Source organism: Antechinus flavipes, chromosome 2 (assembly GCF_016432865.1).
Source record: "Antechinus flavipes isolate AdamAnt ecotype Samford, QLD, Australia chromosome 2, AdamAnt_v2, whole genome shotgun sequence".
Taxonomy (NCBI): domain Eukaryota; kingdom Metazoa; phylum Chordata; class Mammalia; order Dasyuromorphia; family Dasyuridae; genus Antechinus; species Antechinus flavipes.
In genome coordinates, this window is record NC_067399.1 from 505,865,050 (window position 1) to 505,887,542 (window position 22,493).

At 37.9% G+C, this 22,493-nt stretch overlaps 1 protein-coding gene across 2 annotated transcripts in view; it reads right to left on the minus strand.

Moving 5' to 3' along the window:
- Positions 1-22,493, minus strand: part of VAV2 (vav guanine nucleotide exchange factor 2) — a 446,728-nt gene that overhangs the window by 71,967 nt on the left and 352,268 nt on the right. For both annotated transcript variants that reach the window (XM_051980290.1, XM_051980289.1), the window contains exons 5-8: positions 18,965-19,067; positions 13,539-13,637; positions 7,061-7,129; positions 3,855-3,955 (exon numbers count right to left, since the gene is read on the minus strand). In XM_051980290.1, coding sequence (XP_051836250.1) covers positions 3,855-3,955; positions 7,061-7,129; positions 13,539-13,637; positions 18,965-19,067 — 372 coding nt within the window. The remainder of the gene's footprint in view (positions 1-3,854; positions 3,956-7,060; positions 7,130-13,538; positions 13,638-18,964; positions 19,068-22,493) is intronic.

Genomic DNA, 22,493 nt, shown 5'->3' on the forward strand with positions numbered 1-22,493 from the left:
TGCATATTGGCTGTGCTGCTAGCAAAAAAATATAAACAAAAAGGAAAAAGTCTCTGAGTGGGAATCAACAGACTTGTGTCATCATCTCAACTTTCACTACTTAACTTCTGGACTTCCTTCACTTATAAAATGAGGTTGATACTATAGGCTAATTGTTAGGAAAGTCAGAAAATAATAACTTGAATTTATAGATCAATTCAATTTAAGAAGTTTTATTATCAACTACCTACTGTGTGAAAGGCATAGAGCTGAGTGCTGAGGGCACAGGGAAAGAAAACAGTTTTTGCCTTAAGGAGATTCCATTTTGCTGAAAAGGGTAAACTGTACAAAGATAATAGAAGATAATTTGAAGAGGGACACTAACACCTGGAGGGGAGATGGCAAAGAGGGAATCAGGAAAGCTTGTATATTCAAAATAACATCTGACCTAAACTTTGAAGGCAGCTTGATACTGCAATGCATAGAGGCATTGGGCTTAGAGTCAGGAAAAGTCGAGTTCAAATTTATTCTCAGACACTGATTACCTGCACGGCATTGGTCTGCTTCACTTTTCTCAAACTGTACAATGAGAATAATATTAGCACCTACTTCCCAGGCTTGTTGAGAGGATAAAATGAGATACTATGTATAAAGTACTTAGCAAAATGGCACATAGTAGGTGCTTAATAAATGCTTGTTCTTTTTTTGTTCCTTAGAAGAAAGGTAGACTTGAGGTAAGTGCAAGATAGATTTGGAGGGTTGGAGGTGGGATAGGAGAGCTTCAAGTGCAGGCAAATTAATTTTACCCTAAAGAAAGTAAGAAGCCACCGCATTCTTCTGAGAAGCCCCTCAAATAAACTTTTTGAAAGCTCACTAAGACAGGTCCCCAGTCAGTCAAAGCAGAAGGCCCTTTTTTCCCCTCCCACATCTATCCATCAGGCCAGTGACAAGCAGTATTAGGCAGCCAAGACCATGAGAGTCTAATAAACCAGACAGCAGGTTAAGTGGGGCTGAGATCTCTGTGCACTGGGAAATTAGAGGCTCATTCACAAAGGTCATCAGTTAGCAGAGGCATAGAGCCAGACCTGTTACACTGCAGCCATCCTAATGAAATGCAGACAGAAGCACGGTCCCCAGCACTTCCACCCATCACCAACCCTCCCCACACCCCCAGCTTTGTGGAGCAGAATTGCACATCCAGGCTCATAAAGGTTCCAAGAAATGTCTTCCTATCCTGAGAGCCGAGTCTCTGCCACCTGGGTGAGGATTTGTGGCTGTCAATCAGGCATGTCTAGGGCACAGCTGTGGGGTTGATTAATTCAGCTGTGAATCTGGCTGGTTTCTAAGCGAGTGGAAGAACTTATTTGTGAATTTGGTATGAAAAGTGGGTCAGAGAACTGACCTAAAATTGACTGCCCCGACGCTCCACATGCCAGGCCTGCCACCCCAGCTCTGTGTCCCAAAAACCAGGATAAAATTGCATGTGAGGATGGCTGCCTAAGGGCATTGGGAGGAGGGGCAGGAGCAACAAGGTACACAGATGATTTATTCCTTACAAGAAAAGAATATGGGAAAACAGATTTCAGCTGCTTGACCCTCAAATCCCACCCTCTCTCCCTTCAAAGAACCACTAACTTTTCCTTCTTTCACAACAAAACAACAAAGCCTATAGCTTCTCCTTTAGCACAATGTATGCAAAGTGAATAGGAAAATTGGGGGACAAAGAGAAGATGGAGAGAATTCCTTATGAGATTGAAAAGGCACTCCTCAGAAGCATGGAGTGTATATGTGCACGTATGAGAGGTCCAGATTGTCTCAGTCATCCACAAAAGAGGTGTGTTTGCTTTTTAAGACAGTTCCAAGACAAAAGAGGTCAAGACAGATGGTTCCAGAGATTCCCCCCCTCCACTTCCACCACTTCCATCTGCCTTAACTGACCTATCAAGAGGAACACTTAAAAATACTTTCTCTGCAGGAACATAAACTCCAGAAGTCAAACCACAGTGATCACTTTGTAATGATCCTTCAAGACACAGATCACATTGTACCCTGCCCTTGAAATCTTCATAAGTATTCGATAAGAGCATGTAAAAGGGGCCTGGAGAGAAAAAATGAGCACTGGCTTTAGGGTTAGAGGACCTGGATTCAAATCTTGCCTGATATTTACTATCTGGTGTGACCTTAAAAAGGCAGCAGACAATAGCAGACATAGGATTGGCCTTGGAGTCAGAAGGATCTGGATTCAGATTCTACCACAGATAGTACTAGTTATGGGACTCTAGACATACTTAACATCTCTAGGATTCAGTCTTCTCATCTGCAAAATGGGGGACAAGAAGGGAGTTGGGAAATTGAACTCATTGGCCTCTTAGGACCTTTCCAACTTTGAATTTAAAATCCTTTGATCTTGTGCAAGTTAATTAGCCTCCTTGATCCTCAATTTTTTTCATCTGTAAAATGAGGGAGTTGAGCTAAATGACCTCTGAGATTCCTCTCATCTCTAGTTCTAATTCTACTTGTAAGTACTTTGAAAATTGTAAAGTACTTCCTAATTTCTGCTTGTCCTGGCTGCTATGATCTGTTGACTGTGACTTACCTTTTTTGAAGGCTTTTGATCTTCCCTAACCATCGAGAGCTACAAACTCTCTGTCCTCCAATACAGTCTGGATTTTAGACTCCAGGAACTGGCCTTCCTATAGAATCTTTAACCCTATTGCTCAAAGACCCAGCAAAACAAAGAAGGAAGAGCAGTTTGGTTTCTATAACCTGTGTAATACAGAGTTATTTATTGAGAAGGGAGGAGCATAAGGGAGAAAAATAAGTAAATAAATGTCCCATAAGAGGTCAACCTGTCTTCTACATTTTTTCATAAATTAGTTTTGCTCTCTTCTCATCATAAATATTTACTTTCTAAAAAGGAGAATCATGCATAATGGAATATCTAACCTAATGGTCGGTTATTAATGCAGATGATATTTCTGGAGTTATTGACTGCTGAATGATATTTCTATGTCTAGACACCAGTTTAATTCCCCCTGGCATCATTCCACAACTGAAGCTTTAACCTCTGATTGGTTTACGAATATTAAAGGATTTTTATTCATATCTGACTATTTCAACTTTTCTCAGGCTTCCTGGGTATTCATACTGGGCAGCTGCAAAGGGGAAAGGGAAAGATTTGAGAGCTCTTGAGCCCTGGAGTCAGGAAACTGTATAATATAGCAGAAAACAAGCCTAAGAAGCAAATTATTGGTGTTCAAAGTACTGACTTTCCTATATAAATAGTTGTGTGATCTTGGTCAGGTCACTTCCTCCAAACTGTTGAAATGAGGGAATTGGATTAGAGGACCTCTAAGGTGGTCCCTTCTTGCCTTAACATTCTAAGCCTATGGAAATCCTCTTTGTCCTGGTCATTCCTTGAATAATTCAGACAGAGACCATGATTTAACTCTCTTATAGGAGAAAGTGAAGGTAATAAGTATTTATATAGCACCTATTATGTGCTAGATATTGGGCTAAGTGCTTTACAAATATCTGATGGACATTTGCTGAACACAATCTGCTCTTCAAGAAAACTTTCTTAATCAGGAAATAACTAGCAGTTGCCAGAAAGGAAAGGAGAAGCTAAAAATAAATGTCCTAATTGCAATCTCATATATCCACATATCACTTTATAATTTTCAAAATGCTTTCATATACATAATCTTATTTGATATAATAATAAAGTAGGAAAAACAATATTCTCATTTAATGGATGAGAAAACTGAGGTCCAGTGAATCATTGTGACATAAGACAGATGAGAGCAAAGAATAATTTTCAATATTTCCAAAGGTTGAAAATATTATGAGGACAGAAAAATACCAAAGCAACTCACCTTTCTTTGAATTCTAGAAAGACTTTGGCCAGGCTGCTTCCACCAGCCATCATCGATACATCAATGGCCCTTAGGAAGCTGTTATGCACTTTAATTAAGTCCTGCAATGAAGGAACAGGCAGCACATTACCATACAGACACCATGAAGGAAGGGTTCACAATTCTTATAAACAATCTTCTGGTCCTTTTTTGTTCCTATTAAATGTTGTAACAGAAGAGACTCCAGTGAGATATATCCCTGAATCACCATAAATACTTGTGTGTAATTAAGTTAGAAGGTTATACAATGATAAATGTACATAGGAGTTTTGAGCATATTAAAGTCCCTTTACTAAACCTAATGGGAGCCATCCCAATAGCATACATTAGTCTGTCATAACACACTACTGTGTGAGCCCTGAGCTGCCCTGGGCACAGAAAATGAACAAGGATGGAATAGCACAAGCTGTTGTTGGCCAGGGTCTCTTGGGTCACTTCTTCCCTAAGCCATCACTGAAACAAAGAAAAACTCAGAAAGCTAATTCAAGTTCTGTTCTCCACTAGGAATTTTTAAAATCTCATCATGGGGAAGGCCATGTTGGAGTAGAAGTGGAAGATCAGGAGAGATTTGCTTTAGAAAGATTATCTCACTTTACAAAATGGATATATTAATCAACTTGGTTGTCAAATTGAATCTGATATCTTATCTCAGAGCTTGACATCTATCTATCCTTGATAAACTTGCTCTAAGAAGCCTTCCCACACACCTCTTGTAAACTTGCCCCCATCAAAAAGTACAATTCAATTCAACATGCATTTTTAAAATGCCTATTCTGTGTAATGCACTAAGTTAGGCACCGGGGATACAAAGACACAAGGTCTCATCCTTCATCAAATTCCTCATAGGACTCTTGGGATGTTTCCTTTGTATTCATCTTACTTTTCTTGTATCATAGTTACTTATAATATCGTTTCTCACCCCACCACTTATAAAGGACACTTTTTGAGAGAAAAAACTGAGTCGAATTTTCCTTTCTACCCCCCAGCATTTAGCATTGTGGCTTGCCCATGGGATCTGGATAAAACCTATAACATCATCCAGGAACTCCTGGATAAGGAAATTCTTTCTACCAATGCAAGCTGGCACTTTCTCCACAATTTATATTCTCAGAGAGTTGCTTAAAGTTATTCAAGGCACTGAGAGGTTAACTAACTTGTGCAGAAGGAAGACTTAAATCTACGTCTTATTGACTCCTAAGCCAGCTATCAACTATGACAGTGGTCCTCAAAGTGTAGTCCAAAGAATTGTTGGGGTCTCTGAAACCCTTTCAGAGGGGCTACAAATTCAAAATTATTTTTTTATTTCTAATATAGTAAATAGCTACAAATATAACCCATATGAACAAAAACTCTTTGAACAGATCCTCGATAGTTTTTTTAACAATATGAAGATACTGAGAACAAAAGTTTGAGAACCATTGAACTATGTTAGGCTGTAATTAGTTAGCTAGTGTTAACCACTGTGTGCTAGGCTATGCTGTACTATGTGCTGAGGATATCCAAAAAAGGGCAAAAGATAGTTCCTATCTTCTTAAGAGCTCACAGTCTAATGGGGAGACAGTAATTATGCAAATATTTACGTACACCCAAGATACAGACAGAATAAACTGGAAATAATCAACAAGGAGGTTGGAAAAGGCATTTTTCAGCAGGTAGAACTTTACTTAAGACTTAAAGGAAGTCAAAAACAAAGGAGACATGGAAAACAGCTAATGAAAACATTTGGAGTTAGATCCAACAAATTACTGGCTTATCCATAAGTCTAAAGGAGTTGGGAGATAAGTGTCATGTTCAAGGAACGACAGCACAGGATTCAAAAGCATGGACAGTGGAGGGGACGGACACTAGACTGGAAGTGTATTGCTTACTATGTTTCAATGAAGACCAGAGCAGCAGACTGATGCAAGGCTCCTGTGTACGTATAAGCTCAACTGCAGACAGTTGTTTATAAAGCCCACCCCTGTTTCCTATAAGACTCCCCTTACCTGTTTGCTGGCAGAACTCAAGGCAGGCACAATTTCCCACTCCTTAATGAGTGGTTGAGATGGAGAGCAGGAGCTGAAGGCCCTGGTGACCAGGCTCTCCCTTGGAGAGAGAAAGCCCAGAGGTGTTGTTTCCTGGGTTTGGGCTTCGCTCTTCCCTATCTCCATAGTAGCTCTCTATGCCTTTCTGCTCATTTGTAAAGGTTGAGATCTGCTCCTAAGGCACAGGGGAGACTGTCCCAAGCTTCCTCTCAGGGTGAGGAAGCTCACTGGCTGCTCTAGGGCTGCTGCTGCTGCTGCAGGCTTCCCCACTGTACTGCATGGGTCTGGTCAAATACTGCCTGTTCTGCTGGGGTTTGAGGACTCACTATTTGCTTTCTGTAATTTCCTTGGAGATCTCACAGCTAGTCTGTGATCCACTGACCTTCTGAATCAGGACGACGTAGCCAACACTGCTGTATTTTGGCTAAGAGCCTCCTGCTCTGAGCCACATCTGCACTGAGCTATGGTTCCCCTCTGAGACAGACCTTGCCTGAAGTCATTCCAAGGTATTCCATGCTGGAAAATAGTTACCCTCCAAATAATTATGGGTGCTGTCATTCCAAAATCCATTCAGAGACTTGATCTAGTGTTGATTCTGAGGGAAACCAGGAAGAGCTCAGGCAAAGTTCTGTCTACTCTCTGTCACCTTGGCTACAATCCTCCTCCCCATACTACTTTTCCTAAAGCAAAATCTGTGATCTCTTCTAGTGTCAGGAGCTCCAGCTAAGTAACTTACTTTACCAATACAGGTTGGCACCTTCACTGCCTCGGGCACCAAAAAGTTCGGGTCATAAAACCAAGGTCAGAGGCAAGATTTGAACTCAGTTCTTCTGAAGAGGCTAATTTTCTATAACTTAAAAGTTGCTGTTTTTCACCATCTCTTTGTATTTCCTCAAATAAGTTCTGAGAAAGATAGGAAGGATTAGGTCTACTTAGCAGACCTGGGCTGACTAAGTTGTTTAGAGAGACAGAAGCAACAAGATTATCTTTGGGACTGTAGTACCAAGTATATGATCTAGACATCACTGTGCTAGGAGCACTGGGCACCAGTAATGCTCCAGGGTCAGCTTCATATGGTGAGGGCCAATGGGTCAATAAGGTCAAAGACTTGGAAAGAAAGTACATCCCTTCTGAGGATCTTACCTCCAAGTTGATAAAGATGGCCGTCATGTCCAGAGGGCTCAGCACCAGCTTCAGAGGATTCATGTAGTTCTGAAAGAGAGAAGACCGCAGGGCAAAAGGAGGTGAATGCCAACTCAAAGGAGGCTGTTTCCTTTACCTCTGCTTCTATCAAGAGGAAGGAGAATAAAGAAAATTAGAGCTCAAGGTCAGTTTGAATGTGAGATTCAATTTAATTCAGTTCAATGAACTTTTATTTAGTTCAGTGAACAATGTTAAAGACCCTTGGTCAGACTGTTAAATTCCTTGAAGGCAGGGATTGTGTTTTTCTGCAACAAATGCCATCAATCTCCAAATAAACAGGTACTTATGAAGTACCTACTCTATGCCAGGTACTGTGGATACAAACACAAAGAATGGGAATATCCTAAATAACTTTGCTCCACACATAAGTATGGGAATATAATACTATAAGATACCAATGCTTTTAAAAAATAATATATATGTAACTATATGTCACATATGTAATATCCTAGAAAAACATGAAGAGTTACACAAAATAATTAAGAGTGAAATGAGCAGAACCAAGAGAATGTGGTATAAAGAACAACTTTTGAGTTTTGACTATTATAAATACCTAAATTAACTACAAAGCACATGTGCAGGAAGACACTATCTGCATCCAGAGGAAGAAATGATAAATAGAAGTATATATAGAACGATTTTTACATATGTGTATCTGCACTTATACACACACACACATTTGTGTCTAATAGTAGCCATCTCTAGGGGAGGGTTAAAAAGCAAATAAGATTTATGTGATAACTTTATTATACATTTTGAAAGGAATAACAATTTGTAAATAATAGATCTGCAATTTCATGAGCAATCATATTTTTTCTTATACTAAGTTATGGAAATGTTTGTTTTATTCAATAAATTAAAAAAATTTGCTTATTTAATTTTTAAAGTATGTGATAGGAACAAAGTACAAATCCAAAGTGCTCTAAGGCAATCTGAAAAAGAAGAGCTGTTTTTTAGGTTGTGAGTGAAGGTAATACTTGAACTAAAGCTCCACAGACAACTTTCTAAAGGCCAAGATGACAAAATTGGATATTCTAGGAACAAGTCTCCCTCCTCTGGCTTCCTGTGGCACTTCCTATTTATTTCTTTGGGGAATATGGAATTTAGGGCTAGAAAGAACTTTGGAGATCATCTAATAAATGCTCTCTCCTGATCTCTAGTTTCATATTTCTAACTGTCTCTAACACTTTGAACTGGATATTCCATAGAAATTTTAAACTCAATATGTCCAAACTGAACTCAATATGTCCAAACTGAACCCATTACTTCCTTCCCCATCCCACCCCCAAATTTCCTTTCTTCTTAATATCCTTATATATTGAAGACACTACCATCTTCTCAATCATCCAAGATCACAATACGAATATTGCCCTCCAATCCTCATTTTCTCCTAAAACCTGTATCTAACATATCTTGTATCTCTAGCATTTAGCACAGTATCTAGCACACAGTAGGTGTTTAATAAATACCTCTGAGTTGACATTGTCCTATTTGAACCCTCAGCATCTCTGAGACCTATGATGGGAGTAAAGGTTGATACTCATAAACTATCAATTTACTAAGAGTTTCATTATTATCTCACATTATCTTCACAGCAGACCTGAAGGTAGATAGGCATAAGGAAATGCATTGCTTGGATCTCTCTCTTTACCTTATGTTATATGTGATGAGAGGCAGAGTAGTATAGTGGATGGAGAATTGTCCTGGGAATTCAAGAATAGACTTCAGTTACAGCCTCTAGTTGTGTGATCCTATGGAACTAACTTAACCTCTCAGTACTGTGGGCCTTTTGATATTATAAACAGATGTCCAAGGGCTACATAATCATTCAGAAAATCACAAGTTAACATCATATATGTCTTCTTGCATTTTTATTATTTTGTTAAACATTTCCCAATTACATTTTAATCTGATTCAGGCTATATTAAAGAGTTTTATGGGCCTTTGCAGCCCTGCCCAGGATCAGCTCCAGACAAGTCTTTAAGATTATGAATGGCAAAAAAGGGATTCATTTGCATTAATGAAAAGCAACTAAGAGGAATTCCTTTCATCAATGAAATCACAGATCTAGTACTTAATCCTATTTGAATAATAACAATGATGAGAGAGTTAAAGACAGAGAGAGAAAGAGCACTTTTAGTTTTACAAAGCATGTTATAAATATCACATTTGATATTCACAACTCAGTAAGGAAAGTATAATTACTATCCCCATTTACAGATGAAGAAACTGAGGTAGGCAGAGGTTAAGTGATTTCTACAGAGTCATGAAGCTATTAAGTGTCTGAGATTGGATTTGAAAACTCTCTTTGGTTTTTCTGATTCCAATCTAGAGTTTTAAGCACTGCACCATCTAGCTTTTCTACCCAGGCCCCCACTGAAAAATCAGTGCCTATTCTAATAGACTTGGGATGGAAAGTGCCATCTGCATCTAGAGATAGAACTATGGAGACTGAATGTGGATCTTTTTTCATCTTTGTTTTATTGTTGTTTGTTTCCTTGTTTTGTTTTGTTTTTTTTCCTTCTGGTGGTTTACTCCCTTTTAATCTGATTTTTCTTGTGCAGCATGATGAATATGTTTAGAAAGACTGCACATATTTAACCTATATTGGATTGCTTGGGGAGGGGGGCAGGAATGGAAAAGAGAGAAATTTGCCACATGAGGTTTTGCAGAGATGAATGTTGAAAAGTATCTTTGCATGTATTTGGAAAAATAAAATACTACTGAAAAATAAAAGAAACATCAGTGACTTAAAGACACTACTTTCTTTAAAAAAATTTTTAATATATTTATTTTCATGTTTTATAAAATTAGTGAACATATGCATGGATAATTTTTCAACATTAATCCTTGCAAAACCTTGAACATATATTTCTTGTAATAGTTTTGGAAAGAGAGAGAACCAAATATACACATGAGGTAATATTTCCTAGGTAAATGTAACTGAAAGAAATCATTTGAATTTTGTACCATGTAGTATAGTCATTTTAAAAAATTCAATAGCATTTTATTTTTCCAATCACATGTAAAGATAATTTTCAACATTCATTCCTGTAAAATTTTGAATTCCATTTTTTTCTCCCTTCCACCCTTATCTTCCCCCTCCCCACAAGAGCAAGAAATCTGATATAGGATATACAAGTACAACTATTTTAAATATATTTCTATATTAATCATGTTGTGAAAAAAAAAAAAAAAAACAGAACAAAAGGTAAAAGCCACAAGAAAAAAAAAGCAAATTGCATTCAATCTCTATAGTTCTCTCTCTTGGTACAGATAGAATTTTCCATCCCAAGTCTATAAGAATTATCTTGGATCATTGTATCATTGAGAAGAGTTAATTAAGTCTATCATAGTTGATCATCATATAATCTTGTTTGTTACTATGTACATATTCTTTTGGTTCTGCTCAATGCACTGAGCAGTGATTTTTCTTCATATCTCCATCACTTACCTACGCTTTGCATACAGTAGGAGCTTAATAAGCATCACACAGAAGAATCACTGTTCTCATTTAACAAACAAGAAAAGTGAGGCTCAGAGAGTGAAAATAACTCATTCAAGTGACTGGTAATGGGAAAGTCAGAACCAAATCCCAAGTTCCCAACTTCAAATGTAGTCTTCTATCCCACCCTTTCTTTTTTTCTTCTTTTCTAGCTCAAAAGGTTTTCTTGCCTCCATGTAATTTTTCTCTGGATTTACCTTTTTTTTTTTTTTTTGATGAAGTATTTGGGGTTAAGTGACTTGCCCAGGATCACGCAGCTAGGATGCATAAGTGTCTGAGACTAGATTTGAACTCAGGTCCTCCTGACTTCAGGGCTGATGTACCTTTTTTTTTTTTTTTTTTTAAACAATATCAGTTTGTAAGCTACAGTACTGACTATGGCACTTCCCTGCTCTAAGGGGGAAAAAATCCAAACTCTCTGGATTCAATGTGACATTAAACATTGTAAACGAATGAGAGCCGCCAGTACTCAAATGGGGAAGTATTGTTGGGGATTAGTTCCTAGCCAGAACCAGCCCAAGACTGGACCAAGGCAAAGTCTAAAAACCTCTCATAATCTATCCTAAAGCAGTTGTTATATTCCTGCTCTGATCTAAACCTCAGGTTATATAATTGACTTCCAAAAATAAACTGAGATCAGGCAATGAAGTATCCTAAAGTATTTTCTTCCCCCCCAGATGAGCAACGTAAATGTTTAGAAAAGGAAGCATCAAGTGACCAATCAATGGAGTCACTGTGGGATTTGAATGTGGGGGCAGAACTGCAGGAAAGCAAAGATGGGGAGGGAGGCAGGGAAATAGTGCCTGAATGACATCATTGGCTACTGAAAGAAAGGCTTCCCTTTACAAGCCAGGACAATCAGCATTCATTGACCCCAATTTCCAAGCCAGAAATGCAGGCAGTGAAATATTACTTTAATCCAATTAGTTTCTATAACAAACTTGTCTACTCTACCACATTAAAAAAAATCTCCACAAAAACCAAAAACTATCCAGTAACTAGAAGGTAGCCTTGATAAAGAGGCAAGGAAGATGCTACCTGGTTTTTTTTTTTTTTTAAACACATGGCTCTTTAGATGCAGCAAATTCATATGCCTTCTCGGAATAGCGGATGCTCATTTATTCTGACAAGGCTGCACACGAACACCAGGCTTCCCAGACTTCCAATATCTTCTCTGCCTAGAATCCAGCTTAAGTCCCATCTCGTCCAGTATGCCCTCCTCTGCTGTGATCTTCTCTGGCATACGAAATCAGTTTGATGCATGCCATCTGGTACTCAACCATACAGCACAGTACAGGCTGCTGTTTAATGTATATAAAGCTTACTTCCCTAGCCAAGTTGTAAGGCTCTTGAATCCAGAGTCCACATCTTCTCTTTTGGGAATGATACAGGGGTAGTCATTTCAGTAAATCAACTGACAAGCATTTATTAATGCCTACTCTATGCCTGACATTGTGCTAAGTGACCAGCTGGGATATAAAGACAAAAAAAGAAATAATCCCTGCCCTCAAGGAGTTTACATACTATCTGAGAAAAAGGAAACAAACACTTATGTAAATAAATAGATACAAAGTATATATAAATAGTTTTTGGGGGAAAGGGGGAATATACATAAGAGAGTGGATAATAAAGGATATACACAATAGGAATAAACACATACACAAATAAATAGATATAAATGAGCTACAAAATATGATATTAGAATTTGCTGATAAAACTACCAAGATTTTCTGGAAATACATCTTTGAATCAGAGGAACTGCTTAGACCTTTAGGGTAGTAGTCCAGGTTTTATAAATCCAGGGATATTGAGTGTTGGGGGGATTGGATTGAATTCTCAACTATGGCACTGTAGGATTATGGCTCTGAGAACTTGAGTGCTAAAATGGAAACAGTGGTGGAGGAGCTGGAGAGATGGGTTTGAATCATCTCTGAAATACTTTTTGACTGTTTGATCCTGGACAAGTGCCTCAGTTTCCTCATCTATTAAATGGGAAGGAGGATGTTTGCACTTCTTTTATAATGTGAGAAGAAAAGATCTTCAGAAATCTCAAACTCAACATGTCCAAAACAAAACGACCTTCACTCTCTTTTTTTTTTTAAAGATTATTTTATTTTTAATTTATAGAATAAAAACAAGCATTTCTATAACAGAATAATAAAAAGGTGATTATACATGACGACCTTCACTCTCAACCCATCACCCCACTGAACTTTCCCATTTCTAGTTAGGAGTAATGACATTTTCCCAAGATCTCAGGTTCATAACTTTAGTAGTATCTTTAATCAGATATTTCTCTCCCCCCACATAAATCTTCTTTCTCTCCTCAAGTATCTCAAATCCAACACCTGTCCACTCAATCACTTCCTTACATCAGTCCCTTTTCGTCATTTACCTCCACTACTACTGCTTCTTAGTTGTTCTCCCTGCCTCTCCATTCCACTACATCTCCATCCAACTGCCAATATAATTCCCTTTGCCCCAGGTAGAGATCAGACTATATCATTGCTTATCTCAGTAAACTCCAGTTATTCCCTGCTGGTCCAAGAATAAAATATAAACTCTTTTGGCTTTAAAAATGCCATATAATATGGTCCTTGCTAACTATAAATATTCTTTGTTATAATACCATGAATATTATCCTTATTTTTATAGATGGCAAGACTTAGATTACATACGAAGTCAGATTAAAGTCATTTGTCCAAAGTCACACACAATCACTGTTGAAGATGGGACTTGACCACTGACTTTCAGAACAACACTCTGCCTCGAACCCTATACTCCATCTCATTCTAACAAGGGTATCAACTTGCCTAAATTTGAAATATAAGGTTACAGCCTCTGGGGAACCTTTTGGTTTCTTCTAACATCTCAATGGCCCTTTAAAAATATGACCAGAAAAATGATTCTCACCTTTTCAATGTCTTCAAGAGTCCTGTAGTATTTGGCTTCTGTTTCCTGAATTTCTAGCAAGCAGCAATTTCTTTTGTCATCTTCTGTCATTCCCATTTTCTAGAAAGAAAACATTCCTTTAGTCAGTGAGATTCAATCCCTCCTGGCTCACAGGCTGGGTCTCCCACACCTATTTCACTGGAGCAGTCTGGACTAAGGCCATGTCCTTTTAAATTAACACTGATAGAACAACTGGAATAGTGACACACTCACATTCATTAAGAGGATAGACTGATTCTGTTGTGGTTTTTTTTTTTTTCTTCTCAATTTCCATTCATGACAACGGCCAGGATTCAGAAATCAAATTATCTCTACTTATTATTTTTAGCCCTCGGAAACTATTCAACTCTATTATACCTAGTGCAATAATAATGATGATGATGTTAGCTGACATTTATATAGCACTTTGAGTCTTGCAAAAATTCTTTACATACATGATCACATCTGAGTTGTAATCTGCTGGGTGCTGTTAATTACACAGACTGTTAGTTCTTTGAGGGCTGGGACAGAGCCTCTTAATTGAGAGACAATTCACAGACCATGGCTTATGTGCCATGGAGTCATAGAACTTAACACTGGAAAGGACTTGTAGATGATTTAATACAACAAACTCATTTTACCAAGTAGGGATCCAGAAATATTAAGTGATTTATTTTTTAGCCATGGTTATAAAAGGAGCAAGACTCAGGATTTGGACACAGATCCTGACTCCAATCTAGGATTCTTTTACTATACCATACCATCAGCTGATTTCTGGCTATAGGATAAGAACAAGGCTTTTTTTCTGAAGAGCTTTTAGCTACCTGCTAAAAAGGAGCTTAAAAATCAAATTCGTTGGTGAAATGTTGACTATACTTTGAACATTTTTCTTTTTACCGCATTTTTTATTTAGCATTACCCTACTCCATCAGCTTTCTCTTTAAAGGGAGAGAAGGAGGAAAGAAACAGTTCAGCAAAAGTAATCTACACATCAACTGAGTCTAACAGCATTCCACACCTGTAATTCTTCAACTCCTTAAAGCAGGGGAGAGGTGCATATTTCTCATCTTTTCCAATCTGGACATTAGTCAATATACAGAATGCTAAATTTGGTATGAAAGAGGTACTAACACTGGGGTCTTTTAGATCAGAAATATCAAGCATGCAGATTGCAAGTGAACCAGACTAAAAAAGTAATTTTAAAAACAATAAAACTTAGCTAATAGTAATACGTTGGCTTATGAAGTCAATATGTGTCTCAATTTAGAGGCCCTTGTTGCTATCTGAGTTTGACACCAGTATTCCAATGGTTTTTTAGAGTGTTTTCTTCCTAAAAACTTTGTAAGGTAGTATACTTATCCTTAGTGTAAGTATCCTTAGCACCATTTTAAAGAAAAGTTAAGCTGAGGCTCTAAAAATCTAAGGGATTTACCTATGATCTCTAAGCTAGCAAATACACAATGTGAAATTTGAATCCAGATGTCCTAACTCTAAGTCCACTATACCAAAGAGTGTCATGCCAAATTATACAATAAATGTGATACATGTTCTGAGGGGAGCTGGAAGTCCCAAAAGACTGAAGTTTAAGCCCAAGTAAGGAAAGGATTTCCAAGTCACAATCTACTTCCTAGAAGTGGCTTGGCCATGGATTTTTATGGTAGACTGAATCAGAGCAGAGTATTCAGTGATGCTTTCACTGAGATCTTTAGAACAGCTTCATATTCAAATGATACAACACAGAGAAAGCTATTCAGAAGCCAGTGAAGTCCAAACTCTCTGCCTGCTTCTATGGTCCAAAATAAATTTTGAAACATCTATTGCCCCATTCTCCAGCATTGGCCCATATAGTAAGGAAAGTTAGGCAAATCCCTGCCATGAATCTTTTCTTTCCAAGACTAAGAAGGCCTTGTGTCAAACAGATTTAGGACTAAAATTTCTTCTGTCAAATTCAAAATTGTCAGCAGGGAGATCTTTGCATTTCATGTGTGCTTCTTATCCTTGAGGAAAATGCTTCAGCCTCATCCCCCACTTCTGCCATCTATGAGCCATCACTGGGCATGGAGAAGAGACAAGAGCTTCCATAACCTTATCAATGCAGGGTAGCTCTTACAGTTGCCAATACATGAAAGAGTTGAAGTGAAGGCAGGAAATCACCCTAGACTCTGCTACCTTTTCATTTTAATTATTCTTGTTAAAAAGATGCTATATTGTTAACTAGGTGCTACTTATTCCTGAAGGCCTACAAATGGTATTAACTTTGAGCAAAACTTCAGTTGTCCTAGACTCAGTTATGGCCTTGAAAGCCAAGCAGAACCCAGAGGCAATCCTCATATTGGAAAGTTCCTGATGCTGAAAAAGTGGAACCCACAAGGCAAGCATTTCCTAGTTTTAGTCTGTAGTATGACCTTTTCTGAGGTCTCAGAGGTCATGTAGTAAATTCAATGTAATAATTTCTTCTATTGCATACTTGAGGTGGGCCAAGAATTTGCCAGAAATCCATTGGTGCTGAAATTTTAAGTAGTTAATGCTCTCTTGAGTCACAAGAGGGGCATTTATCCTTGTCAGAACGGCAGGAATGAAGAACTGATAGCAGAATTTGAGTGGATTGATGGTAGACTTGGCACAAGTGTGGTGTGCAGGTAACATACTTATCCTGGCAACTCTGAGCTATCACTTGCCACTGGCTGGCTGAATTCACTTCAGTTCAAAAAACATTTGTAATGGTGTATTTGTGGATGCCCTGTATTTGTCCATGTTTGCTTTCATGCCTCATTCCAAAAAGATGTGAAGGTCTGGGAAGATGCCTCTTCTGGGATCTGTCACTTACCTGCATATATCTAATCTGAAAGCATGAAGGGAGAAGAAGCACAAACAGTTAGCTATGCCCACAATCTGGCACTTCAAAATGGCTCTGGGAGAGAGCCAAGCCCCAGTTCTAACAGTCCTTCAATGACATAAGAAAGCCCATTCCATCACCATACGTGCACACACACCATGGCTCCAATTCTGGAACCGAGCATGGCCACAGAACACTTCCTCGTACCCTGACTTCAAAGAAAAGGGATGACTTGTTATTCCCTAAGCTTTTACCTTGGGCTAGAAATCTCCTGATTGTACTAGTCTTCACAAGCCTCACAATTCAATGAACACTTGCAGGACACTGGGAATGTGAAGACAACAATTACATTCCTTACCCTCAGGGAGTTTACCTTTCTACTTGAAGAGTAAGAGGAGGACAGAATAGATTTCCATTGCTTTCCATTGACAGCACTGGGCTAATTCCAGGCATAACAGGGGAAATAAAACCACCTGCTTTATCAGCGAGAGGATGTAGGCATGAAGCGCTATTTCCATCCCATCAGGGATCAACAGGGCCACTCTGTAAATGTTTCAGTTCTCTGGCTGGGAGATTAAGGGCTGCACAAAGCAGTACTTGTAATACATACATCTCTTCCCTAGAACACAGATAAGCAATCTTCCCTTATTCTCCCTGGCAGGCTTTGAAAATAAATCTTAGGACTTTTCGTGTGCATTTCAAGATCAAATAAACACCCTAAATGGGAACATCATCAGAAGCAAGGAAAAAAGGACATATCTTCTCTTAAGGGAGGACAGCTAAGGAGATGGCAATATGGATTCTGAGACATGTGAGCAGGCAGAGATTTTCATTCAATAGTGAATGAATCAATATTAAATTCCTTAATCTTCTACAATTTCAATTTTTATTGTTATCGTTACATTTTATCTGCAAAACGTCTTTTTTTTTTTTTTTTTTTTTTAAGGCAATTGGAGTTAATTGACTTGTACAGGGTCACAGAGTCACAGAGCTAGTAATCATCTAAGGTCTGATTTGAACTCAGCCTCCTGATCTAGGACCAATGCTCTCAAGACATGTCTTAGACATACAGCCTGGTATCAAAGAGGTCTTCATGAGGGAAAAATACCAAGACTTAGGACTAAAATTTCTTCTGTCAAATTCAAAATTGTCAGCAGAGAGATTTTTGTATTTCATGTATGAATATAGAGAAGGCCCTATGGTTGGGAGAAAGAAAACACTGAATCAATCCACATAGTGTTTTCAGTGATTAATTTGGATTATCTATCCAAAGAGGCTTGAGTTGAGAACCATTCTCTGTCATGAGGGTAGACCAGAGTTAGACTCACACTAAGGTGGGCAAACTGAACTCCTCTAAAAATATAGGAAAAAAAAAAAGAAACATAACCCTCTCCTTTCCTTGGAAATGGCCTTCCTGACTTTGACAGGGAAATTCAGCCTTAGGAATCCTCCCCAGACCCATTCCTCTGGGTTAAGGGAGGCAGGTGAACATGCACCCTCTGTAAGTATTCTACAGAGAGGAGCTGTGGGTCTTAATCATACTTGTTCTTTATACTCTCTTCCTGCTCTTGGCTTCTGTATTGCATATGTGGGAAGAGGAGAAACCCACAAAATAGAAAATTAGAACTACCTTTCTCTTAAGAGCAGGTTTGTTTGGTGTGGGAAGTAAACACTGGTCTCTGAAAGGCATTGATTCACGTTTGCCTCTAATGTGGCACCAGTTAAACCAAGACACTCCCTCAGAATGAGAAATGTCTCTTTGAAAGGCACTTTTGGGGTGGTTTTCCCAGCTCTGTTGTCTTTTTTTCAACCACCAGCAGCTGGTTAGTGCAACACTAAGTTAAAAAAAAAACACTTAAATTTGGTGTCTGGGTAATATTCAATTTTGTTCGGTGGCAGCACAGGGTTTCACAAAAAACAAATCCACACAGAAAGGACTTGTTGATGATTTGGTAAAGAAGCAAAGCCTTTGGGTCACAGAGGCGTAATAAACTCTACCAGCATGTTTCAACCTCACCACTACATGCACCATCCTTAAGCAGGGAAGGCGGATGGCCTTAGGGAAGAAGAGTTATACTTGATAAAAAAAATATACACACACACACACACACACACACACACACACACACACACACACACACACACACACACACGCAGGGGGAAGCTGGCTTCAGACAGATTATTAGTCAAGTCTCTTGGAAGTAAATATACTTGCCACATAAAAGATGCACAGCTGGCTAATTGAGCCAATATCAGCCTCATCATTCTGTGTACAAAAGGATGAAATGATGCCCGCTGTGTGCAATGGGGACTGAGCAACTATTTGTAATACTGTTTTTTGCATTGAGAACTTAGAACTTTGCAAATCCTTTAGAGAATTCCATAGCAACACATTAAAAAAAATCTTACAAATGGTACTAGTGGCTCTAATCTAGTTTCTTTCTGCCTTTTCACAAAGGCCCAAACAATCAGAAGAGATGCATCAGCAGATTTTGAGGGTTGCTGCTTCTAAATATAAGGAAAGGAGGGTGAGGGATGGGGGTGGGAACACACACACACAAAACCACATTACCATAGGCTGTTGGACTTCCACTTTAATAATATCCTCATAGATATCATCACCTTCATCTTCACACGGGACACAATCATAGATATCCTCACCCAGATCATGTTCGCTGAAACAAGATGAATACAATATTAGGAGTGAACAGACACGCTCCTATAACCTTGTAAATGAACAAGGCAAACCAAGTCAATAAATAGCAAGGAACTGGTAGCTCTAAATTAGTTTTAGGATCATGTCCAACAAATGAACAGCAATGAGGTTGCATCTGCATGGGCAGTGTGAAGTAGGGAGGGCAGGCAATAAGCCAAGATCTGTCGGCAACTTACCATGAGTGTCTTGGTGCCAGGAGACACAGAATATGAAAATTGGAAGGGACCTCAGAATGCAGAATGCCAGAATGCAGAGTTTAGAAGGTGAGAATTGGGACGGGGAAAACAGAATATTAAGCTATAGAATAACACAATGTTACGAGCTAGAAGGGACTTCATATTTCATTTAATCCAATTCTCTTTTTATAGAAAAGAAAACATATAGGAAAAAGAGGTGACCATTCTGATTTAAAAATTCCCAAGTAGCCATTATCAATGGTGTGGTCGAAATTGGAATAATGCTAGTCTAGCCCCTCTAAGCATTAAGGAAAAGGCAAAGGAGAAAAAGCATTTACTAACTGACTACTATGTTACAAATACTTGTAACATGTATATGTGCACATATGTATATGGCCACATATAGTATGTGTATATAAGTAATATATATTATATTTATCACAAATACATATGCTATATACATATATAGTATATATAGTATATATTTATACATATATGTGTGTATACATGTGTATATGTGCACTTTACAAATATTATCTCATATGATCCTTACAAAAACCCTAGAAGGTAGATGTTATTATCCACCTTTTTCTAGTTGAGTAAACTAAAGCAAGCTAAAGTGAAAGGCCTTGTCCAAGATCACACTGCCAATTAAATATCTGGGGGGTCATAATGAATTTAAGTCTTCTTGATTTGGGGCTCAGAGCTCCAGCTATTGTACCATTTAGCCTCCATTAAATACCTTGCTTTGAGCGCTCTGATGTGCCTTTCATACTAGCATCCCAATGTATCTTACATTCAATGATTTCAATATAGTCCGTAATAGCTGTCTCTGAAAGTAAAGACAAAGAATCCCCCCCTCCAATTTCACAATTAGAGGAATCAGAGCGCTAAAGAGTACCCCCACCCCAAAGCCAAAAAATTAGGTATCATAGGGATCAAGTTTGGAGTTTCCAAGATCCTATTGCTCCTTGAAATTACTGCCCTTTATCTCCATTTGCAAGAAATAAAATTTTAAAGAAATACAACTATTACCTTCAATACCTGTGTTTCTTAGACATATCTATAACATTATGTAACCTAGTTTTTCTTCTGCCTTTACAAACCCCTGCAGACATTTTCAGTTAGAACATAAAAGGGAAATCTGTCGGTATGTCATTTCTAATATGAATATATATATATAAATATATATATTCCTGGGGAACCTACCTGGGAAGGGACCCTGAGAGTTTCAAATGTAGGCTGTCTAATCTAAATATTTAAAGTACAAAATGATTTTTTATCAATGGATGCCCAGGGACGGATCCCCAGGGTTTGGATAATAGATCTTATAAACAACCAATCCAAAAGGTATGTGTGGGGAGAGGGGAGTGTATACATCCATGCATATGCATATATTTGTATGGGAGGTGAAAGGCAGAGTTACAGAAAGCCGTGATAAAAAGGGAAATAGGAATAAATTATTAAAGAAGTATTTAAAAAAAAACCCTCTAAGATACCACCTCAATTTATCAACCTACCAAATTGGCTAATATGAAAGAAAAGGCATTTGATAAATGCTGGGGGACAAGGGGGAGAGATGGGAAATTAGTACAACAATGCACTATTGGTGAAACTATGAACTGGTCAAACAATTCCAGAGAACATTTTGGAATTACATACAAAAGGCTGTAAAACTGTATATACACTTTGACCCAGTAAGACCACTATTAGAGATCAAAGAAAAGGTGAAAAGACCTACTTGTACAAAAATATTTATAGCAGCTTATTTTGTGCTAGCAAAGAACTGGAAATTGAGAGGATACTTAGCAATTCGGGAATGGACAAACAAATTATGGCATATAATTATGATGAAATACTATTTTGTTTAAGAAATGATGACCAGGATGCTTTCAGAAAAACCTGGAAAGACTTATATGAACCAATGCAAAGTGAAATGAACAGAGCCAGATGACCAGTGTACATAATAATAATATTATAAAGGTGATTAACTGTGAAAAACTAATCAAACTATGACACAAGACAGTTCCAAAGGACCCAGATGAAAAATGAAAAAAAGATTTAGAGAGAAAACTGATGAACTGAGTTCCCACTGAAGCATACTTTGAAAAACTTTTGTCTTTTTGATGTGTACACTTTCTTTTGTAACATGACTAATATGGAAATGTTTTATATATCTTCACATTTATAATCAGTATCAAATTATTTGTTCTCCCAGTGGGTAAGGGAGGGCAGGAAAGAGGAAGAAAATGTAACTCAAAATTTAAAAAAATGAATGTTAAAAATATTTTACATGTAATTGGGAAATATTTAATGAAATAAATAAAAATTTTTAAAAATTAAAAAAGGATTATCAATAAGAATTTTGTCATCAAATAACTGATATCATAAAACAAAAATCTACCATCAACCAATTAAAAAAAAATCAGTGAATGGAGACTGAATGTGGATCAAAGCCAGCATTTTCACTTTTGTTTGTTTGCTTTTTCTTTCTTGTGTTTTTTTCCCTTTTGGCCTAATTTTTCTTGCACAACATAACAAATATGGAAATATGTTTAAAAGGACTGCACAAGTTTAACCTATATTGGATTGCTTGCTGTCTTGGAGAGGAGGGAGAAAAATTTGGAACACAAAGTCTTACAAAAAAATACTACTGAGAAAAAAATTAGGGAAATTTCCTTTTAATCTGTGTGAGATTGTTTCAATCTTATACAATCAGAAGGAGGGAAGAAAAAGGTCATAGAACAAGATTTTCCATTCCATCTAACTATTGGACAAACCATCTATCCAAAAGGCAAGCAATCTCCTTTGTTTTATAAGTTGACAAAATTGATTTCCATTCAAGATTCCCTCACAATTCTGATACAGGAATTTACCAAACAGATATGCAATCCACAACCCTCCTGAGGGTGGCCTAAATCAGATTAAAATGTAGTTCCTATCGGATTCTAATCTGTTGATGTATTAATTTTTTTAAAAAAGAGAAATGCATAAACATATGTGGTGTTCTAAGTCAATATGAAGCCCACAAGGACCATTATGTATGGGTTAGTAACCCTTGCTTCTGTTTGTGCCAGACAACACTGACCCAGAGTCTGTGCCCCACTATCCCTAAGCTACAAATAAGAGGACTGTTCTCTAAGGTGTGCATGATAGGCGCATAGGAGCACAAAACCTTTTGGATCCAAGCTAAGAAGGCCTTAGAGGCT